The sequence below is a fragment of the Mirounga leonina genome, unplaced genomic scaffold, assembly GCF_011800145.1.
Source record: "Mirounga leonina isolate KUSES-001 unplaced genomic scaffold, KU_Mleo_1.0 Mir_174, whole genome shotgun sequence".
Lineage (NCBI taxonomy): Eukaryota > Metazoa > Chordata > Mammalia > Carnivora > Phocidae > Mirounga > Mirounga leonina.
Genome location: NW_023270451.1, coordinates 4,768,836 through 4,790,279, shown reverse-complemented (window position 1 = coordinate 4,790,279; position 21,444 = coordinate 4,768,836). Strand labels below are relative to the sequence as shown.

General features: G+C 35.9%; 1 protein-coding gene across 1 annotated transcript in view; it reads right to left on the bottom strand.

Annotated features, from left to right (window-relative positions):
- ORC5 (origin recognition complex subunit 5) overlaps positions 1 to 21,444 on the bottom strand; it is an 86,506-nt gene that overhangs the window by 30,140 nt on the left and 34,922 nt on the right. Inside the window, exons 9-12 of the mRNA XM_035020401.1 lie at positions 15,512 to 15,564; positions 14,029 to 14,141; positions 12,806 to 12,853; positions 6,795 to 6,905 (exon numbers count right to left, since the gene is read on the bottom strand). Of these exons, the coding sequence (XP_034876292.1) occupies positions 6,795 to 6,905; positions 12,806 to 12,853; positions 14,029 to 14,141; positions 15,512 to 15,564 (325 nt within the window). The remainder of the gene's footprint in view (positions 1 to 6,794; positions 6,906 to 12,805; positions 12,854 to 14,028; positions 14,142 to 15,511; positions 15,565 to 21,444) is intronic.

Genomic DNA, 21,444 nt, shown 5'->3' with positions numbered 1-21,444 from the left:
AGGACTGACATAATAGGGTAACTTTTATTTTTTATTATTTTTTTAAATATTTTATTTGATAGAGCGAGCACAAGCAGGGGGAGTGGCAGGCAGAGAGAGAGAAGCAGACTCCCTGCTGAGCAGGGAGCCCAATGTGGGGGCTTGATCCCAGAACCCCAGAATCATAACCTGAGCCAAAGGTAGACGCTTAACCAACTGAGCCACCCAGGCACCCCTAGGGTAACTTTTAATCATAAAGTATTTGAAATACACCCATGTAACTTTTTAAGTCCCACTTAGTTTATAATAAGCCAAATAAAATACACTGCTTATTTGTCCATAACTTAACAAGTTTCAAGTCTTAACTGAGATTGTTTGATACCAATAGACACAACTAACAGAATCTAATTTAGTTACAACTAAATTTAATTGGGTATTAGCAAAATTTAGTTATGACACAGGTATTAAACAATCATGCTCCACAACACTAAGTTCAAGGCATGTCAGAAGGAAAGATTCAACAAACAAGTTTGTTCATTTTACTTGGAAGAAGACATTCAAATACCTATATTGTCAAATAACAGGGACTACTGAAGTGAAAAATTCTATTTTTATCTAGTCACCTTAAATATTTAAGTATTAGTTTTCCCTTTAAGTATTAAGTATCAGTTCCTTCATTCAGTCCTCCCAGTAAATACACACATAGGCCATTAACCCTAGTACAAGCTAGAAGAGGACAGATGCCCCAAGACCAAATGAAGGACCATGGAAGCCACAGACTGACTTGGAAGTCCTGAGGGCAGAAGCAGCATTCTCTTCACATTCGTATTCTCTTTATCTAACACAGTGCCTGCAACATAGCAGGCCTCAATAAGGATCTGTTAAATGAAATCTTAAGCAGAGAAAGAAAAACTTAATCCCAACCAAGGAAAGAAGGTAAACACTAACTTTGAAGTATGAATTAAGTAGATTAATTAGATTGAAATTTTTATTTTTAAATGTTTTCAAGTTAAATAATACTAACAAAATCCCTTCTATACTGTAAAAAAAAACAAAAACAAAAAACAAAAGTATATAAATTTACCTAACAGCTACCTATATTTGAAGAAAAATGCCAAAAATCTGTTTTTGGTTGAATAAAAGGTTAGTGGCCCTAACAAATGTAGCAGAAACATCTTCCAGCTATGGTAAATTAGAGATGAAGCATCTACTTCAAAAAGCTCTCACAGATAAAATAACTAAATTATCATCTGCATTCTGACAGATGATGATTTGGAAAATATCACAATTATTAGTTTAAATATATCCTGTATAGCTTATAAAACCAACAACTAAATGAGCAGAAAGCTTAAGGTTATCTAAATGCTACTACCATTAATACAACCTTTTAATACAACATTAAAAAAGGTCAAGCTGATTCATGACCAAAAAATTAAACTGATGTAATATAGTCCAAATATATTCCATTATGTATATGGTATCATGATGTGAGTTCAAAAGCAGAGAAAGTAGAAATGGAAATGTGTATTTTTGAAAAAAATATATCTGTACATTATACTTTGCTCAAAAAAAATTCTTTATACTCTTAAAAATGAAAACCAATTTGTAAGAATATTTTAATTTAATTTTTCCTTATTAAATTATGCACACCTAAGTAGAAAGCCATTCAGAAATTAGATATTAATTACTGAAAAAATTCAACTTGTCTATATGGTACATAGAACTATTTCTTAAAGGAACAATGTATGCTCCTTTTCTTATCTTTCAGCTACTTCTTGATACTGATTTAGAGTGCATTTTTATAATACAGGATATAACAATTATATTATTTTAAAACTTCTGAAGTGTACAATTACAGTAAACTATCTTCAAAACTAATTCTTCAACAAAATGCTAACTAATCAAATAGGATCAATGTTAATATGTAATATATGTGTAATTAAATCTCCTTAATTTTTTAAAGATAATCTTCCTTTTAAAAGTCACTTTAGAAACCACTACCAGTACTTTTAGAAATAAACTCTTCAGCAAGTTTATCCTCTGAGAAAAGAGAAGGCGATATGACTTAATATATTAAAATAAGTAATATACATGACTACAAATTAAAGAACTGTCCCTACTATCTTCACCTAAATACAAGACTATGGAGGAAGTGGACAAAGATGAGTAAGAGAAGATACAGAAATATCAAAAGGATGAAATAAATCATGCAAAAATTTCCAAACAAATTATCATTTTTCTTCAAGGAAAAAAATAAAAAGATAAAAAAGCATAACCTGGTTTTAATATACTTCTGGAAAAAAAGGACAATTCAACAGTACTTCTTTTAAAGATGATAAATGGTCTTCAATAACATATCTGATCAAATTAAAATTTGAAAGTAATACCTCTAAACTTTACTACTTCCTGCATGGAAATGGTATAGTTGACCCATTCTAGCCACGCTAACAGGCAAAAAGAATGAAAACACCAGAATTAATGCGTTGCCATTCACAAAGTTTGTATACATATATAAGAGCTACATTTGTTTTATGTGACTGACAATTTTTAAAATGATCCATGATCTTGACTACAAGATTATATTAAATTGGATAAGGCTAAACTTACCTTAAAAGTCTCAGAAAAATTTAAAAACCATATTTCAATTTGATAAATCTGAGCATTAATCTAACATAAAACGTTAAATGTGCTAATATTCTTTTACCTATTTATGAGACTAAAAAATTAACAGAATTTTACCTAAAATTTAATAGATAATAAAATCAGAATACCAACTACAATACAATACTGTTACTAATACTATTATGAATTTGATTATTATTCTCAACTGGAATTTTAACAACTTTAAAGATTCCTTCAGCTACTATTTTTAATACTTTTTTACCAAATAGATTTAAATAGATTTGAATAAAATGCAATGGAAATAAAATTGCACTTCAAGAAAATTGTGAACATATATACCACATTTGATCAATTTGTTTTATGTAAAAAAAATAATAATTATGTAACTGGTAATTCAAACTAAAAGAACAGCAAATTACCATGAAATAAATCCTTAAAACAGCTGCATATGGAATAAATGATTAGAAAAATAATACATTATCATCTCATATAGACACATTAACAGCCAATGGAAAACACTCTACTTCCAGGTGGAAAATACTCATGCAACACAATTCTTTACCAATCTTATTTACATTTTCATGACCGTGTACACATGTGTGCATACACACACGTATATATCATTAAACATCTTCAGGCAATTGTATTTTTGTTCAAATAAACCAAAGCGTTCATTTAACAAACAGCTTTCTCTAAACATGAAAGACTATTAAGGAGTAACACAGCTTCCTCAGTTCATCTTAAAGCTAGAATGCAGCAATATCGCCATCTAGCGTTCATACCAAATAAGCACTGCCAACACAAATGTCGGCATCCTTCTTTTGCTTAAAAAAATTTAAGTGAACTGAAGGAAATTGTCATTCCTATGGGCAAGAGTAAAGTTTGATGGCTGAATGAAACCATATAAATAGAAAAGGTCACTGGGAATCAATGGGAAAGGAAAATAAACTTGTGGAAGAAACAGCCTTTTTCTGAATGATTTCTGCCACATTTTGTTCTGAAACACAGTTATATATGCTACTTGATTTTCTTGGATACTTTATTGACCAAGCAAAAGTAGAGGTCAACTCCTTAGGGTTAGTTGCATCTATCCCTCTGTATACTCTCACCCTTTGTATCCCAGATGGGAATCACTGAGATCAAGTCCTAAATGATCTGTCATCAAATGAACACAAATTCACTTAAAGCCATGTTTTAAATATATAAAATTAATCATTTTGATTACTGCTAATGAGAAGAAATTAACAAAAACTTCATTTAGGTTGTTAAGATTGAAGAGAACTTTACTTCATTTAAAAAATAAAGATACATTTAGGCCAAGCTGTTTCTTAATTACATACATTACAGCATAAAGACTGGTGATACCATTCTTCTCTCATCAAATCCTCAGGGTAGCTAGTAAATCTCCAAATCAGCAACCTCTTGTTGGTTTTGACTGTCTATCCCTATAAATGTAGACGTGCTGCTGGGAAAATGTGCATCCAAGTCTGGATGCTGCCAGTGATTTGCTGTGTCGCCTTGGGCAGATCTTTTGAGGCACTGAGCTTCAGTTCCCTCTCCTTTTCTAAAGATTAACCTAGTACGCGGCAAACTTTATATAAGATGCCAAACGCTCTAGCAACGTAAGGTACGATGTGGAAGGCATCAACAGCAAGGCAGGATGTGCGGTGATGGCAGGACTACTCGTCCTGGACCACAGCGACAACGACTGCTGTCACTACTACGATACAACCCCATCCACTCTCAATGAAACTGAGGCGACAGTTCACAAATGTGTCTTGCTTTTTCCCAGTCCCATCCCTTTGCTCCTATCACCTCCCCTTCTTAAATCTCTAACTCTATCCACTGGAAGTAAGATGTCAGCTTTATCTATTACTTTTCCTTTTTATTTACCCAATTTCTGATTTTTTTTTGTACAGTAAACAGGTATCACTTACATAAACTAGAAATACTTAAAGAAACAAAACTCCTACTCATTCTCTACAGCCCAGCTCCATTTTTCACCTTTTCCGTGAAGCTGTTTTTCTCTCACTCTGCCCAATCCAGAAGCACTCTCTCTCTGCTCTAAAATTCTCAGCACTACCCAGCATCCATTTACAGACTTATACCATTATTTTTATACATGTTTTATTCCCCCAGAATAAATTACAATCTTCAAAAAGAAGAAACATTTATTATCCTTCCCTCTCTCTCCTGTGCACAAAGGTAGCTTTTGAGCACTTGAGAAGTACAATCACATGTGATGCAAATGCCTTCCTTAACTGTCTACCTCACTTCTCTAGGCTTTGATTCTCAAAGATTTACTCATTGTGTCATACTGGGAATACCATTTAACCTTTCTAAAGCTCAATTCCTTTTAACAAAAATAATAATACCTGCTTTCTGTTTCATAGTTATTGCGACAGCAAAAAACAAAACAAAAAAATCATCTACTATATGTAGAAAGCTATTAACAAAATGTAAAGTCTGATTAAAAATTAATTTCAGGGGGTGCCTGGGTGGTTCAGTCAGCTTAAGCATCTGCCTTAAGCCCAGGGTCCTGGGATTGAGTCCCACATCAGGCTCCTTGCTCAGTGGGGAACCTGCTTCTCCCTCTGACCCTTCCCCCTCTTGTGCTCTCTCACTCTCTCAAATAAATATCTTTAAAAAAAAAGTCACTATGACTTTTTAAAAATATGGAAAAAAATCCTTATAACACAGATTAAAACTGAATTAGATTTTTAAAGTTACCAGCATTAGGGCTGCCAATCTACCTACCTAAGCTAGTTATTTACATTTAAATAATTTTGGTTATTATAATAAATTTGGTTATTTAATAACCAACTAGACTACCTTTCTTCAAGAACACAATAAATGTAGATATAATTTTCTATAAATGCTGACTTACGTAAAAATTATCTAACTTCAACGTGGAGAACATATCTGTTTTTGGTTCTCAAAGTCTTCTTTAAACGAAAAAATAAAAGTTAGCATCATATAGGGGCGCCTGGCTGGCTCAGTCAGCTAAGCATCTGCCTTCAGCTCAGGTCATGATCCGGGGATCCTGGGATCAAGCCCCAGGATGAGCTGCTTCTCCCTCTCTCTGCCCACCCTGCTCCCCAACTCGTGCTCTCTACCTCTCTCAAATAAATAAAATCTTAAAAAAAAAAAAGTTACCACCATACATTAGATTACAAGTCAAACATCCATTCAGGGACTAAATTTATTTGCAGCGAATTTAAACATAAATGTTAGTATTTATATATTTCTCAACCTAAAAGCATATATAGAGAACAAAATGCTCACTGCAAAATCTGAAGTGCTTTTTAATAATACTAGTCACATCATTTGTTTTATCTTCTAGCCATTCATACCATGTGCTAAGAACTGTTTTTCTGGACCACTTAAGAAATCTATTGTGACTATATTTTTAATAAATAGATTTTTCTTAAAATGTCAACAAAAAAATGCTTAATGACTATTTTTTTAAGAAGTCATATTTCATATTTTTATGCTACTGCTGCCATCTAGTGAAAACTTTGAGAACTTAATCATTCTGGAAATTTTTTAGTATCATACTGTTGACATATATATGAGGAATAAGGATATTATAGATTACGTTCTTACAAATACTTTTTTTTTTTTTAAAGATTTTATTTTTATTTGAGACAGAGAGACAGAGTACAAGCAGAGGAGCGGCAGGCAGAGGGAGAAGCAGGCTTCCCGCGGAGCAGGGAGCCCGATGCGGGGCTCAATCCCAGGACCCTGGGATCATGACCTGAGCCAAAGGCAGACGCTTAATGACTGAGCCACCCAGGCGTCCCTTACAAATACATTTTTAAAAATTTTGTGTTCATTAGATTATATTTCTACATAATAATTCATCAATTTAATCATGAAGCCACTTATTTGATCAGCAAGATAATTATAAGCATTTAATTTAAAAATTCCTTTATTGAAAAAAGAAAACATCTGGAAACATCAAGTTGGTTGTCATCAAGTTATAACTGTAAACAGAAGCAAATTCAGGGATACTCTCGAAGTTTCTATATTTGGAGTTTTCAAGTACTTACCAAGAACACTGCTCACTGCTTAGTTAAAGCAGTAATACATGCTGACTAAAAATCCACATGGCTAGAACTATACCAACTATACTACCTGGAGAATTCCATAAAGACAGAGAGGACAGATAAAAACCTATTAAGCAAGCTTACCTGGGAAAAGATGTTTGCTGTTGGAGCAACTCTACTGTCCACAATACTATATAATATTGCTAATAATCTGTCCAGTGGAAATGGTTTTGGTCCGAGAAGATGATTGCTTGTCTGTAACAAAAAGAACATGGATTTTCTTCTTATAGCAGAACTCACTTTCTGTCCACAAATTCCCAGTAACAATATACATGTACCTCAAAGATCCTAACAATTCTAACTTTTAGTCTCTACGTTAAAACCTTAGCTGATATAATGACTTATCTTTCAACATTTTCAAGATTTTCTGACTTAGCATAAACAGGTATTAAATAAACAGCTCACAAGTTATCAATTTCTAGTCCTGAACATCACACCAATTTTGTTGTTATAACCAGATGGTAAGTGAGTTAAGCCAGGTCATTTGTCATAATAGTCCATAACCAAAACCAGGGTCCAGGTCCTAACTCCTTGACTAGAACCTACTCCTTATTTCTCACTAGTCATTCCTTTTTGTGCCATCACCAGGAAAATACATTTGTTCAACATTAATAGTTCTAAAAAGATCAGTTATAGTAAATACTAGCTTAGAAAACTAATAAAAGACTTGATAATTTGTGAATAAGCGGTCAGCCTGAAACAAAACGTAAAATTTAAAAATGGAAAGATCATAAAATGTACGTATTTGTGTACAAAACCATAAGGTACAATTTCTTGTCATCAGAAAACTGAAGTGGACAAGGTCCACTCTAAGATAATTTTAGTAGCACTGTTAGAAGGGTCAAGTACTCTGTATTAGTGATGCCAAATAAATGGAAATCTGTATTTACATGCATTAGAAAAACTATTTCTTTAAAGAATGACTGTAAAGAAAAATACCTAAATACCTACACAGAATTACAAAATGAAGTATATGTTTACCTCAGCTATTTGTATCTAAAAAATAGTTTAGAAATCATTTTCCAGGTCTTAAATTTTATATCCTTTCTCATTAAATACTTCAAACATTTAGAAAAGTACAGAGACTGATATAATGAATAATAATGTGCCCAGCACCCAATTTTATCAAGCCCTAACAGTATGTGATATGTGCAAAGAAAGAAAACAGTAGATCAGTTATAGATAAACTGAAGCTCCCTTACACCTCTCTCACATCCCATTTTCTCCCTAAATGGAACCACTCTCCAGAATTTGGTGTTTTTACCACTTCCATGATGATTTTTATACTGCTACTACAGATGTATTCATAAACAATATACAGCACTGTCTGCAAGATCTAATCTCATATAAATGATATTATTTTGGACATATCACTCTACCAAGTTGCTTTTTTCCTTCAATATGTTTTTTGAGGTTTATCCATATGGATACATGCACTTCTAAGTCCCATTTTTAAGCAACCCTACAGAACTCCATTTTATGACAAATCACTATCTACTTCTAAAAATTCATCACTATAACTCATCACAAATAACCCTGTGATGGACCATCCTGTACATTTCCCCTTGCGCACATGTGTGAGTTTCTCTAAGTGGGACTGAGAAACTAAAGCAGAAAGCAGAGGGCAGACACAATGCTGTATGATCACCAACACTTCTGTCTGGGGCCCAGGGAAGACTACATTTCTCAGTATCTCCTGCCCTTAGATGACTGGGGGGGTGAATGTGATATCACCTACTTCCAAGCCTGGCCTTTCAAACCTTTAATCTTCTTTCAAATCCTTTAATCTTCTTACCCTTTGGTGGCCACTTTAGAAATCATCATGTTTTACTTGGCATCACTACAAATAGGGTCACCCAACCCATACTCCACTGTGTCATAAGGAACATATAAATCTTTGTTATGTTAATCCACTAAGGGTTTGGGGGTTTGTTTTTTGCTACAGCATAGCCCAGCCTATCGTGACCATACAAAGTACAATCACATATTAACTTTATTATCACCAACCTACAGAATATACAGGCTCTTACTCTTCTACATTCTCACCAATAAAATCATCAGACTTTTTTTTTTTTTAGTTTTGCCAATCCAAGAACATGAAATAACTTTAATAATTTTAGTTGTTGTTTAAAGTTTCAATTCTCAAAAAAAATAAAAATAAAGATTAATTTCTGTCATTAGTGAATGAGGCTGATAATCATGTCAGGTTTGTTAGACATTCAGGTTCCTTTTTATATCATTTACCCACTTATCGACTGGATTTTTGCCTTTCTCTTACTGGTTTATGTAAGTCTTAAAAAAAATTCTAGATACTAATCATTTGTCGCTTGTGTGAGTTTAAGAATAGTGGTTAACATCGGGGCTCCTGGGTGGCACAGTCCGTTTAGCATCTGACTTGTGGTTTTGGCTCAGGTCATGAGATCCAGTCCCATGTTGGCTCCGCGCTCAGAGCAAAGTCTGCTTGAGATTGTCTCTCTCCCTCTCCCTCTACCACAGAAGTACTGTGAATTCTGCCCCCACATCAGTGTTAAGCCCGAGTTTCTAGCTGAAATTCTCAGGGAAGACTTTTGTCCTCCCTTCACAAAGAGTCAGAGTTTGGCAGGGAAATCTCCTTACCAGATCCGTTTGCTTGGAAAGGAAAAATTTTCACTTTTTAAATTTTCTGGTTAGAAACACATATCCAATTTAAAGTTAAAGTGTTCTAGTGGCACGTGAGACATACGATACTTCCCTTCCTCACTGAACTGGTTTTGTGTACTATACACGCAAACTGGCTCCCCTCCGAGGGGGGAAGGCAAAGTCTGAGAAATGCCGCCTAAATCCACTACAGAACTCGTTACAGAGAAGGAAGGCCTGTAAAAATAGATCAAAAAGGGAACTCAAACTCTGAGGAGTTAAAATGGCATCAAATTTGGTGTCAAGTTATACCAAGAAAAACAGAAACAGAAACTTAGAGTTATGAATATTTATACTAGAAAAACTAAAACTAGAAACAATTCAGAGAAGAGGGGAATGAGACTATGGGCGGGGACAGGGGGAAAACAGTCGCTTTTCTACATAAACTGATGGGCAAATAATCTGGTATCACACACAGGCATTAGTTGAATTAAAAAATAAAATCTTGAAAAATCAGTGTCAGCTGAGGACAGAGAAAAAGAATTATACAATTGAAGATATACAGTATTTTCAAAACAACTGTTACAATAATTATTCATGTGGTTTGCTTTTTAATGTGTAATGGCTTGATTAGATTGAGAGCCTCATGAAGGCAGAGACAATGGCTATTCTGTTCTCTGCTCTAGAGTGCCTAGCATAAAATAAGCATTCAATCAAGATTTCAGGAAGAGGGAAGAAAAATATAAACTAGGGACGCAGGGAGTTTTCAGTTAAGCTCAGATTTTACAGTGACATGAACCAAAGACAAAGAGGCTACTATAAAGGTCAAATCAGTAAGAATCCCATCAAGAGAACTACAGTTCCTTTACAACTAGAGATATTTTCATGAGGTCTTTGCTCATATGGTTCTGTCAAGACTGTCCTTCTTGGGGACTTGTGATAATCCACTCATTCCACAGGGGTGGTCTCAAGTGCCAGGATGTCACAGTCCTCACTGACCTTCATACAGCACTCATATATCTCCCACCTCAAAATCCGTAAACGGGTTTTCTCTGTCTAAAGAACAGGCCTAAAATTCTTAGCCTTATGTTCATTCTTCAATTTTCTTTATTCTACCTATTCATTTGTAAACACCCGCAAATACCACCAAGTGCTGAGAGACAGGTGAATAGATGGGCTTCCTTCCCTTAAGGAATTGGTGAGTGATAAAATTCCTCCATAACCTGGCCTCACATGACTTTTCTCTGAAACTCACTTGACACTTCAGCCAATTACATTTCATTACTTCTTTTTTTTGCCCTACATTTTCTCACCTCTGCTCTTGGCCCTAATCATTACCTCAAGTGAAATAGCCCTTCTCCCATCTTTGCACATCCAGTTCTCACCATTCCTTTTTTTTTTTTTTTTTAATTTGGGGGGGACAGCAGGGTGGGCAAGAGAGAAAAGGGGGGGGGGGGGGGGAAGAGAGGGAGAAGCAGACTTTCTGCTGGGCAGGGAGCCTGACATGGGGCTTGATCTTAGGACCCTGAGATCGTGACCTGAGCCAAAGGCAGACACTTAACCAACTGAGCCATCCAGGCGCCCAGTCCCCATCATTCTTGAGTGCCCATTCATACGCAAGCCACACAGATCCTTCTGACCACCCCAGCTGTAAGTACTCCCTCCTAACAATCCTTTATTACCCAAAGCAACCACACACATAAGAAAGAAGGTTCAAAATCAACGATCTGCCAACGGTGGAAAGCCTAATCAGAGACGTCTCAGGGAAGAGGCCATACAAGAAAAAAATTTTCCATTCCAAGCAAATGGATCTGGTAAGGAAATTTCCCTGCCAAACTCTGACTCTGTGAAGGGAGGACAAAAGTCTTCCCTGAGAATTTCAACTAGAAACTGGGGCTTAAAGCTGATGTGGGGGCGGAATTCACAGTACCTCTGTGGTCTGAAAACCCCCACGGCTAAGAACCAAATTTCAAATGATCACAGGTTACTGGTGTTCTTAAGTGCCTGCACAGAAGTAAATGTAAAACCTTTCTAAAGGAACACACCTCAGGCCTCAAAAGTTCCAAGATGAAGTTCAGCCAACAATGAAAAATAATAAAATGTTCAGGAGCAAGGCATTATGCACATGAACCAGCAAAAACAGAAAATGGAGAATTCGTAGATCGACAAGGACTTCTAATACTAGAATATACAAGAGAATATAAAATATTTCTATGTTAAAGAAAAATGGGACTAAGAAAAATATAAAAGTAATCAAACTTGAAATAAACCAATGAAACATCTAAAAATTACAATGACATTACTGGAATTATAAAATGATTTAACCAGAAGAGACAAAGCCAGAGAGAAAGTTAGAACACAGAACTGAAGAGATCACCCAGAATACAGCACACAGAGACCAAAGGTAATAAAGAACGAGAACGACTTAAGAGACGAAGAGGACAGAATGGGAAGGTCTGACATATCTAATCAGTGCCTCAGGAAGACATGTTAGAAGCTAATATTTGAAAAGTTAATTCATCAGAACTGAATAAAGGCATCATTATTCAAATTCAGGAAACAAAACGAATCCCAATTAAAAAATTCAATCCCAGATCCACCATAGTGAAACAGTAAAAACACTAAAGGAAAACAAGAAGAGAACTTATAAGCAGCTAGAGAAAAACACAGATATCAACAAAGGAATAACAGACTAACAGCGAATTTTTTAGTAGCAACAATAAAGCCAGAGACAGCAAAACAATGTCTTCAAAGTCGTGATAAAATACTATCATTTTAGAAGGGCATACTGAGAAAAACTGCTTTTAAGAATAGGACTGAGAAACAAGACTCACAGCTTCTGTGGTGCAAAGTTTACAGGTAGAACTTCTCTTATCTTTTACCAAGAGAGGCTTCGGTGGTTTTGATGTACAAAGCAGAACGTGTCTGAGCAGTCCACACGCTCCTTCCCCCAATTTCAATGTGGCCCCACACCTTGTCTTCAAATGTGCTCAGGGTCTCTGATTTCTAAGCTGTTCGAGATTCCTCAGGTCAAATCTGCTTGCTTTTGGGCTTAGGTGCCTGCCTTCTCGGCCTATTTAGTAATCTGCACATCTACCTACAAAGCAGTTCCAAGTTGTGCGGGTCTCTCATCCACTTAGTCCCTATGTGTTCACCTTTCTTGTTTCTTCAGGGTCATTTTTGTGTGAGCTTCAAAGGGGAAAAAAGGAAAACCAGCTGTGTTTAGTTAAAAATTCCAGGGTAATCTTTTTCATCGATGAATTCACTAAAAGAACTTGTCAAATCACTTTTATCTCTAATACCAGCTCACTTGAATGTGTCTTCGTCACCACATTCAACATAACAAAATACAACATTATAATGGTACCTTACCATAACTTCTTACATCCAAATGACTAATAAAAGCATGCATTTATCCACTTTCTATAGTACCTTGAATTCATGAGTTTTTCCCAAGAAAGAAATTAAAAGGTAAATACCTTTTCATGTTTCTTTAGAAAGTTAGTTTTCTTGATTTTCCCATGATGCTGCAATTAAGGAAAGTAACTGTTAAGATGGAAAAAAAAAGGTAATACTCCACAAAAACAGAAAACCTAATTTAAAACAATGGCATATATAATACTAATTTACGTATCTTAGGCTTTCTTATTTTATTTACTACCACCTAAAATATCAACATATTTTAGGCTGCTTTGACTTAGATTTCAATCATATACAAGATTACTTCTGTATGTAAAGAAAAAGGTGTTAAAACAAAATGGCGATACTTCCTAAGAGATGAAATTATTGTACTGACTTAGTACAGCATATTTGTTTTGTCTGTTGTTTTTTTTTTTAAAGATTTTGTTTATTCACCTGTCAGAGAGGGAAAGAGGGAGAGAGACAGAGAGAGAGCGCACAAGCAGGGTGAGCAGCAGGCAGAGGGAGAAGCAGGCTCCCCGCTGAGCAAGAAGCCCGATGCGGAACTCGATCCCAGGACCCTGGGATCATGACCTGAGCAGAGGGCAGATGCTCAACCAACTGAGCCACCCAGGCATCTCCAGCTTATTTGTTTCTATAAAAACAAAACTTCCAAAGATAAATGGGTTTTTATTCATCTCTTAAGGCAGGCTGTCAATTCGCATAAGAAACACTGACTGACACCATTTGGTTAAGCACTTGGAATTTAATAGTGGAGAAAAAACAGATGTGGTCCTTGTCTTCATGAAACAAAGAGACTAGTGGGAGAGATAAGCAAAACAACAAATAAAAAATTACAAATATATTCAATAATGAATCAAATTGCATTTTTTTCCCCAAAAGAAAACAATTCCACAATGGGATTTCTCCAACTAATGTACATGCAGAAGAGGCTTCCGAATGTTCTAGGTAACGCTGTATGGACTGCATGGCACTACTGTAGGAGCTCTAGAACAATAAAGGAGTTACCACACTTAAAATTATTCCCATCTCTCACACTTTACAGAAAACCTTATTTATGTATTTTTTAAATCTAGAACTATTACCTGAACTCTCCTGTGAAGCTATCTACTTTCCCCAATCAGGTTGTGACCTTAATTTAAAGTTTTTGAAGACTAAGTCCTAAATATACATTTAGCAATCTCTTATTCTAATCTCTGCCCCTGAGAAACTTACAGGTGTTGAGAAATTTCAAAACATTCCTGGAATCTTCAAAAACAAAGTAAGAAGAAATAATTATTACCTTAAGGAAGAACCTCTTGTCAGTTCTTGCTGGATTGTATGAAGCGAGGTATGCAGCAATTAGAATAAACTTAGAGTAATATGGAAGCTCCACATGAGTATATGCTGAGAGACCTACATAACAAAAATCTTTTATGAAGGCATTTGACAGGCTACCATTAGATTTTAAGTATCTCTTATCTTTTCTCACTGATCTTTTGACTTCCATATGGTGTTCTGTGGTAAAAATGACCTACTCCGTAAGTTTAAATTATAATAATGGGCAGTGCCAGTGAACATTACTATTAATCATCTGCCTGCTCTTTCTATGATTTTCACTTAGCTCCTCCTATTCTGAAGTCTAAATCCTACCCTTCCTGCCCTTCAAAGCCACACTTTCCATTAAACTTCCCTGCTGCTCTCCTATCATACCAAAATAGAAAATCTATCCCTACTATGAATTCCTACTTTGTGGATTTCACTTATGCCCCTGTAACTTTATACCTTGTATTAACAGTTGTACATAAATTATATTTCTTACCAAGCTATAATATTTGCTGAAGGAAACACATCTGGGTTTTTGTTTTTGTATCCCTACGGTACCCCACACATAGGAAATAACTAAATGCATGGATAAATAAAACAAAGGAGCCGGTCAAATAGCATCGATTTTTACAGGAAAGAAAGGAATCTGATATTTACTGAATATCTAGCACAGACACTGTGCTAGGTGCCGCCTTATTACTGAGGCATCTCCAAATCTTTGCAGTAACTTAAAGTTAGACATTCTTTTCATTTTAGCTGAGGACACTGAGTTGGGCTCAGGGTCATACAGTTAGGGAACAGTGCAGACCAATCACTGCAGATTTTCTAATGCCAGCATCTATTTCTTGCCATTGGAACACCACAACTGAAAATCACTTGTACAGCATCTAGGGCATTTAGAAACCAAAACAGACAAAAGAGAATTGCAACACCACTTAATTTTACACCATTTCCTCTAACCACTAGCCAGTGATCTACTTTTTAAAATAAGAATATTTTAGATACTTGCTCAATTTTTTTAAGTAAAGTTGTTCTATTGGGATAAATCCAAAGTAATAGTTTCTTCAAATAAAACAAAAGCACAAAGTTTTTTAAACATAACCAACAGAAACGCATCCCCCAAACTGAGTTAACATTAAACTCAAGAAATACATACATACTGAGATAAAATTGTGTCATACAACTGAACAAAAGCATTTAAAGAAATTAAACTGCTTGATTTTTACATGACATAATCCAACATTTAGAAAACAGAAAACTGGTATTCGAATTATTTCCCCTCATAAATTGGAGCTTCACTTAAGAGAAAATCATTAATTAAAATATCATAGTAGTTTGTAAATTATTTTTCGTAACACTATTTACTGACTGATGCTAACTTTAGTATTAACTTCAGTATCTCGATTATTAGTAATCAAAGAAAATGTCTCTCGTAACTGTTTCGATACTTCCTTTGATACCTTTAAGTTGTGCTGGATCTGTGTCATCTTTCTGTAGCTTTTCCCACTGTGAACTGAAAGAAAATAGAACAGCAATAATGGTTTGAAAATATATGAAATCAATATACTGTACTTAGAGTCCTAGAAAAAGTAATTTTTTGGTTTAAGAAAATAGCCAATTTCCTTATAAGACAATATAAATGCAATGTACATGTTTGTGCCTCAACGAAATCATTTAGTATTAGAATATAAACTTATATATCAATATCCAGATGTTAACTTTTATCTCTTTTCCTGATAATTTTAAAGCTATCAAAAAGTACCAATAAATAAATAACACCACCTATTCTTCAGTAAAACTCCCAATGCTCCAGTTAGCATATTAGATGCAACTGTTATACACCATTTCTAACTCCTTAACAATCTCTTTTTTTAAGTTTTATTTATTTATTTGAGAGAGAGCACAAGCGGAGGAGAGGGGCAGAGGGAGAGAAGCAGGCTCCCCGCTAAGCAGGGCACCCGATGTGGGGCTTGATCCCAGGACCCTGGGATCATGACCGGAGCCAAAGGCAGACGCCCAACCGACTGAGCCACCCAGGCTCCCCTGCATAACAATTTCTTTAAATAAGTGCCATTACATCAGAAAATTGAGGCCCATAGGTTAAGTTGCCCAAGGACACCCGGCCAGTCAGTAACAGAGCTAAGACCTGAATCCTTATAGAATGCCTGCAAAGTTCATGGCATTTCCACTGCCCCCTCTGATTTTACTTGCAATTAAAACTATTAAACACCCCAAATATTATTAAGAATATGAAGTCATGATATGACAAATCAAATTCATTAGGAAACACATTATAGTGTAGGAAAAAGACTACCCTGAGAGACAGAAATTTTAGCTATATGACCTTGAATAAATCAATAACCTTCTCACCAAAAAATAAGGCAGTTAGATGCAATGATCTTTAAGAACCCTCTCAAACTCTTTAACTCAGCTCTTAAAATACTAATTTAAAAATAAATGCCAGACCAGAACTAAATATCCCAAATCAAACTGTATGTATTTTTTCAAATCTGTAAGCATAGCTGAAAATTATGGAAATATAGACACACCTCATTTTATCATGCTTCACTTCACTGTGCTTTGCAGATAGTACATTTTTTACAGATTGAAGGTTTGTGGCAACCCTGGATCAAGCAAGTCTATCAGTGCCATTTTTCTTACAGCAATTGCTCACTTCATCTCTTTTTGTCACATTTTGGTAATTCTCATATTAATTTCAAATTTTTTCATTTTTATTATTTCTTATGGTGCTCTGTGACCAGTGATCTTTGGTATTACTATTCTAATTGTTTTGGGGGTCACAAACTGCACCCACAGAAGATGGCAAACATAACTGCTCCACTGCCTGGCTAGTCCCCCACCTCTCCCTCTCCTTGGGCCCTCCTAGTCCCTGAGACACAATATTGCCAATTAATGGCACAACACAACACAACTGCTTTTTAAGGGCCTTAAGATTTTTGGAATGGTCACTGAGCATTGGCTTCAACTTGAAAGTCACCAGCTACATTAGCCCCTTACAAGAGAGTCAGCTCTGTAGCTATGAAAGTCCCATTTCATGGGGTTTAAAGAAAGAAGCCGTCTCTCTAACATAAAAGTGCAGGGTGAAGCAGAAGGTGCTGACGTAGAAGCTGCAGCAAGTTACTTCAGGCACAACACAACAATCAGGCCAATTAATAACCCTACAATGGCCTCTGAGTGTTCAAGTGAAAGGAAGAGTTACATGTCTCTCACTTTAAATCACCAGCTAGAAATGACTAAGCTTAGTGAGGAAGTCCTTTGAAAAGCTGAGATAGACCAAAAGCTAGGCCTCTTGCACCAACCAGTTAGCCAAGTTTAAGTACAAAGAAAAGGTTCTTAAAGGAAACTGAAAGTGCTACTCCAGTGCACACACAGAAAATAAGAAAGCAAAACAGTCTTACTGCTGATATGGAGAACATTTCATGGATATGGACATGATATGGACAGAAGATCAAACCAGCCACAGCACTCCCTTAAGCCAAAACCTAATCCAGAGCAAGGCCCTAACTCTCTTCAATTCTATGAAGGTTGAGAGGGGTGAAGAAGCTATAGAAAAAAGGTTTGAAGCTAGCATTTTCATGGGGTTTAAAGGAAGAAGCCGTCTTCTCTAACAAAAGTGCAGGGTGAAACAGAAGGTGCTGACGTAGAAGCTGCAGCAAATTATTTCAGAAGATCTAGCTGAGGTCATGAATGAAGGAGGCTACACTACACAATAGGTTTTCAGTGTAGGTGAAACATTCTATTGGAAGAAGATGCCATCTGGGACTTTCATAGCTACAGAGCTGACTCTCTTGTAAGGGGCTAATGTAGCTGGTGACTTTAAGTTGAAGCCAATGCTCAAGGACCATTCCAAAAATCTTAAGGCCCTTAAAAATGATGCTAAATCTACACTGGAGAGAGTATGTGCTCTGGTAAGCGCTGTGAATTGTGCAAGACTGTTGAATCTCAGATCTGTACCTCTGAAACAAATAATGCAATATATGTTAAGAAAAAAAAAAAAGAAGAAGATAACAGGAGGGGAAGAATGAAGGGGGGGAAATCAGAGGGGTAGACGAACCATGAGAGACGATGGACTCTGAAAAACAAACTGAGGGTTCTAGAGGGGAGGGGAGTGGGAGGATGGGTTAGCCTGGTGGTGGGTATTGAGGAGGGCACATTCTGCATGGAGCACTGGTTGTTATGCACAAACAATGAATCATGGAACACTACATCTAAAACTAATGATGTAATGTATGGGGATTAACATAACAGTAAAAAAATTAAAAAAAAATGATGCTAAATCTACTCTGCCTCTGCTCTATCAACGGAACAACAAAGCCTGGATGACAGCACATGTGTACAACATGGTTTACTGAACATTTTAAGCCCACTGTTGAGACCTACTGCTCAGAAAAGATTCCTTTCAACATACGACTGCTTACTGACAATGGACCTGGTCACCACCCAAGAGCTCTGATGATGAGATGGACAATGAGATTAATGTTGTTCTCACATCTGCTAACACAGAGTTCCGTTCTGCAGCCTCCTGATTAAGGAGTCATTTCAACTTTATAGTCTTATTATTGAAGAAATACCTTTCTCAAGGCTAAGGCTGCCATAGATAGTAATTCCTCCAATGGATCAGGGCAAAGTCAATTGAAAACCTTCTGGGAAGGATTCACCAGTCTAGACGCCATTAAGAAAATTCATGTTTCATGGGAAGAAGTCAAAATATCAACATTAACAGGAGTCTGAAAGAAGCTGATTCCAACCCTCATGGGTGACTTTGAGGGGTTCAAGACTTCACTGGAAGAAATAACTGCAAAAGGGGTGGAAGAGCAAGAGAACTAGAATTAGAAGTGGAGCCTGAAGATGTAACTGAATTGCTGCAATCTCCTGACAGAACTTTAATAGATAAGGAACTGCTTCTGATGAACAATGGAAGTGGTTTCCTGAAATGGAATCTGGTTAAGATGCTAATGAAGATTTTTGAAATGACAACAAAGGATTTAGAATATTACATAAATTTAGTTGATAAGGTGGCAAGAGGATTTAAAAGTACTGACTCCAATTTTGAAAGTTCTACTGTGGGTAAAATGCTATCAAACAGCATTGCAAGCTACAAAGAAATCGTTCATGAAAAGAAGAGTCGGGGCGCCTGGGTGACTTGGTCGGTTAAGCCTTTGGCTCAAGTCATGATCCCAGGGTCCTGGGATCAAGCCCCACATCAGGCTCCCTGCTCGGCAGGAAGCCTGCTTCTCCCTCTCCCACTTCCCCTGCTTGTGTTCCCTCTCTCGCTGTGTCTCTCTCTGTCAAATAAATAAATAAAATCTTAAAAAAAAAAAAAAGAGTCAACAGATGCAGCAAATTTCACTGTTGTCTTAAGAAACTGCCACAGCCACCCTAACCCTCAGCAACCACCACCCTGATCAGTGAACAGGCATCAACATCAAGGCAAGAGCCTCCACCAGCAAAAAAAAAATTACAACTCACTGAAAGCTCAGATGATGGTTAGCATTTTTTAGCAATAATATATTTTTTATTAAGGTATATGTACACTGTGGGTTTTTTTTAAGATAATCTATTACACTCTTAATAGATGAGAGTATAGTGTAAACTAACTTATATATGCACTGGGAAGACAAAAAATTCATTTGACTCACTTTATTGCATTTGTTTTTTAATTGCAGTAGTCTGGAACAGAACCTGCAATATCTCCAAGGTATGCCTGTACAGCAATACGGGAAATTCTGACAGACTACTAGTAACCTATGTGGAGAGCAGACCTAGTACAACAAACTGACTCTCAAAACAGATCACTTCCTCCACCTTATAGCTCAATATTGCTTCAGAGATTATAAGGCATTTTCACATTCATTTCTTATAAATGCAAATAAAAATAAATTTTTATCATTTACATTGTTACAACCCAGACTTTGAGACCGTTCAAATTGATAAAGAGTTTCTTACATAGCAATTACCCATTTAATGTTATTTGAACTTGCAAAGGACAACCAGGGGATAAAATGACCATTTTTAATGAGATGAGAGGAGACTAACATTTATGTCTCTTATGAACCCAGCTCTTAAGATATTCCATTTAATACTCATGAACTTATAAGACAGATAGCATCATATCTTTTTCTTCTTTTTTTTTTTTACAAATGACAAAACAGAAAGTCAGAAAAGTTAACCAACACAAAGCTTCTAAGTGATAGAACCAGTTTCAACTGAGACCTAACAAAAAGTCTATCCATGTTCTAAATAAATGTTTATGAACTATCAATTTCCAGAGGAGACTCAAAGTCAGAGCAGTTGTATTAATTGAGGTCTAATAGGCTAAAATTTTAAGATGAACCAGGGAGCAAGGCTGAAGTCTTTTTTATAATTGGTCCAAATGGTTTATCAAAACTGTACAAGCAACATATATTCCTAACAACAGCTTGCTGAGTCAGAATCTAGCCGTCTATGACTTTATTCTTTTTCTTTATTCTGTTTATCCCAATTATTTAATCTCAATTTGGAACTATAAAATATGTGATTTTTTTTTTAATTTAGCAAATCTTATTTTACACGGGTGAAGGGTCAGGGATGGTGGGAAAAAAATAAGTAAGTCACACCTTGAAGCAATTTGAATGCTTTCAAATGGACCAGTAGATCTCACCAAACTTAGAATGCTATTTTCCTACTACCTTATTGGAAAGTCTCACTGGTCCTTTACCCCCCATTACAAGAAAAAAGGGGACCTAAGGGCATTCTATGATTTGACTACAAAGGTAACCAAGTGGAACAAAAATGCAAAGTATCCTAACTGCCAAAAAATTTTTTTCAAAAAGACAAAGAAAATAACCACATAAGGAAATTAAACAAATTAACATGACAAAATTAATAAAGCCTATACAATTCATACCAATAAATACAAATAAATGTCATCCACCCATTAAAAGAAAGAGGTTTTCAAAATGTTTCAATAAGGCAAGAGGTCAGATTAGCAGTGCTTATTTCTGTGCTCTACACCTTTCTGTGAAAGAAACATATTATAGACTATACATATATGTGACTGAGTTAATAAGAATCTTGAGATGGGGAGATTATTCTGGAGTATCTGGGTAGGCCCAATGAAATCACAAGGATTCTTTTAAGAGGAAGACAGGTCAGAGAGAAGAGAAAATGATACATTACTGGCTCTGAAGACAGACCAAGGAACACAACAGGTCAAGGAACGCCAGGCAGCCTCTAAATAATGTGACAAGGAAAAGGAACAGATTCTCCCCAAACGCCTCCAGAAGGAACATAGCCCTGTGCATTCATATTAGACTTCTGACATCAAGAAGTATAAGATAATACACATTGTTTTAAGATACTAATTTGTGGTAGTTTGTTACAGATTAATAGA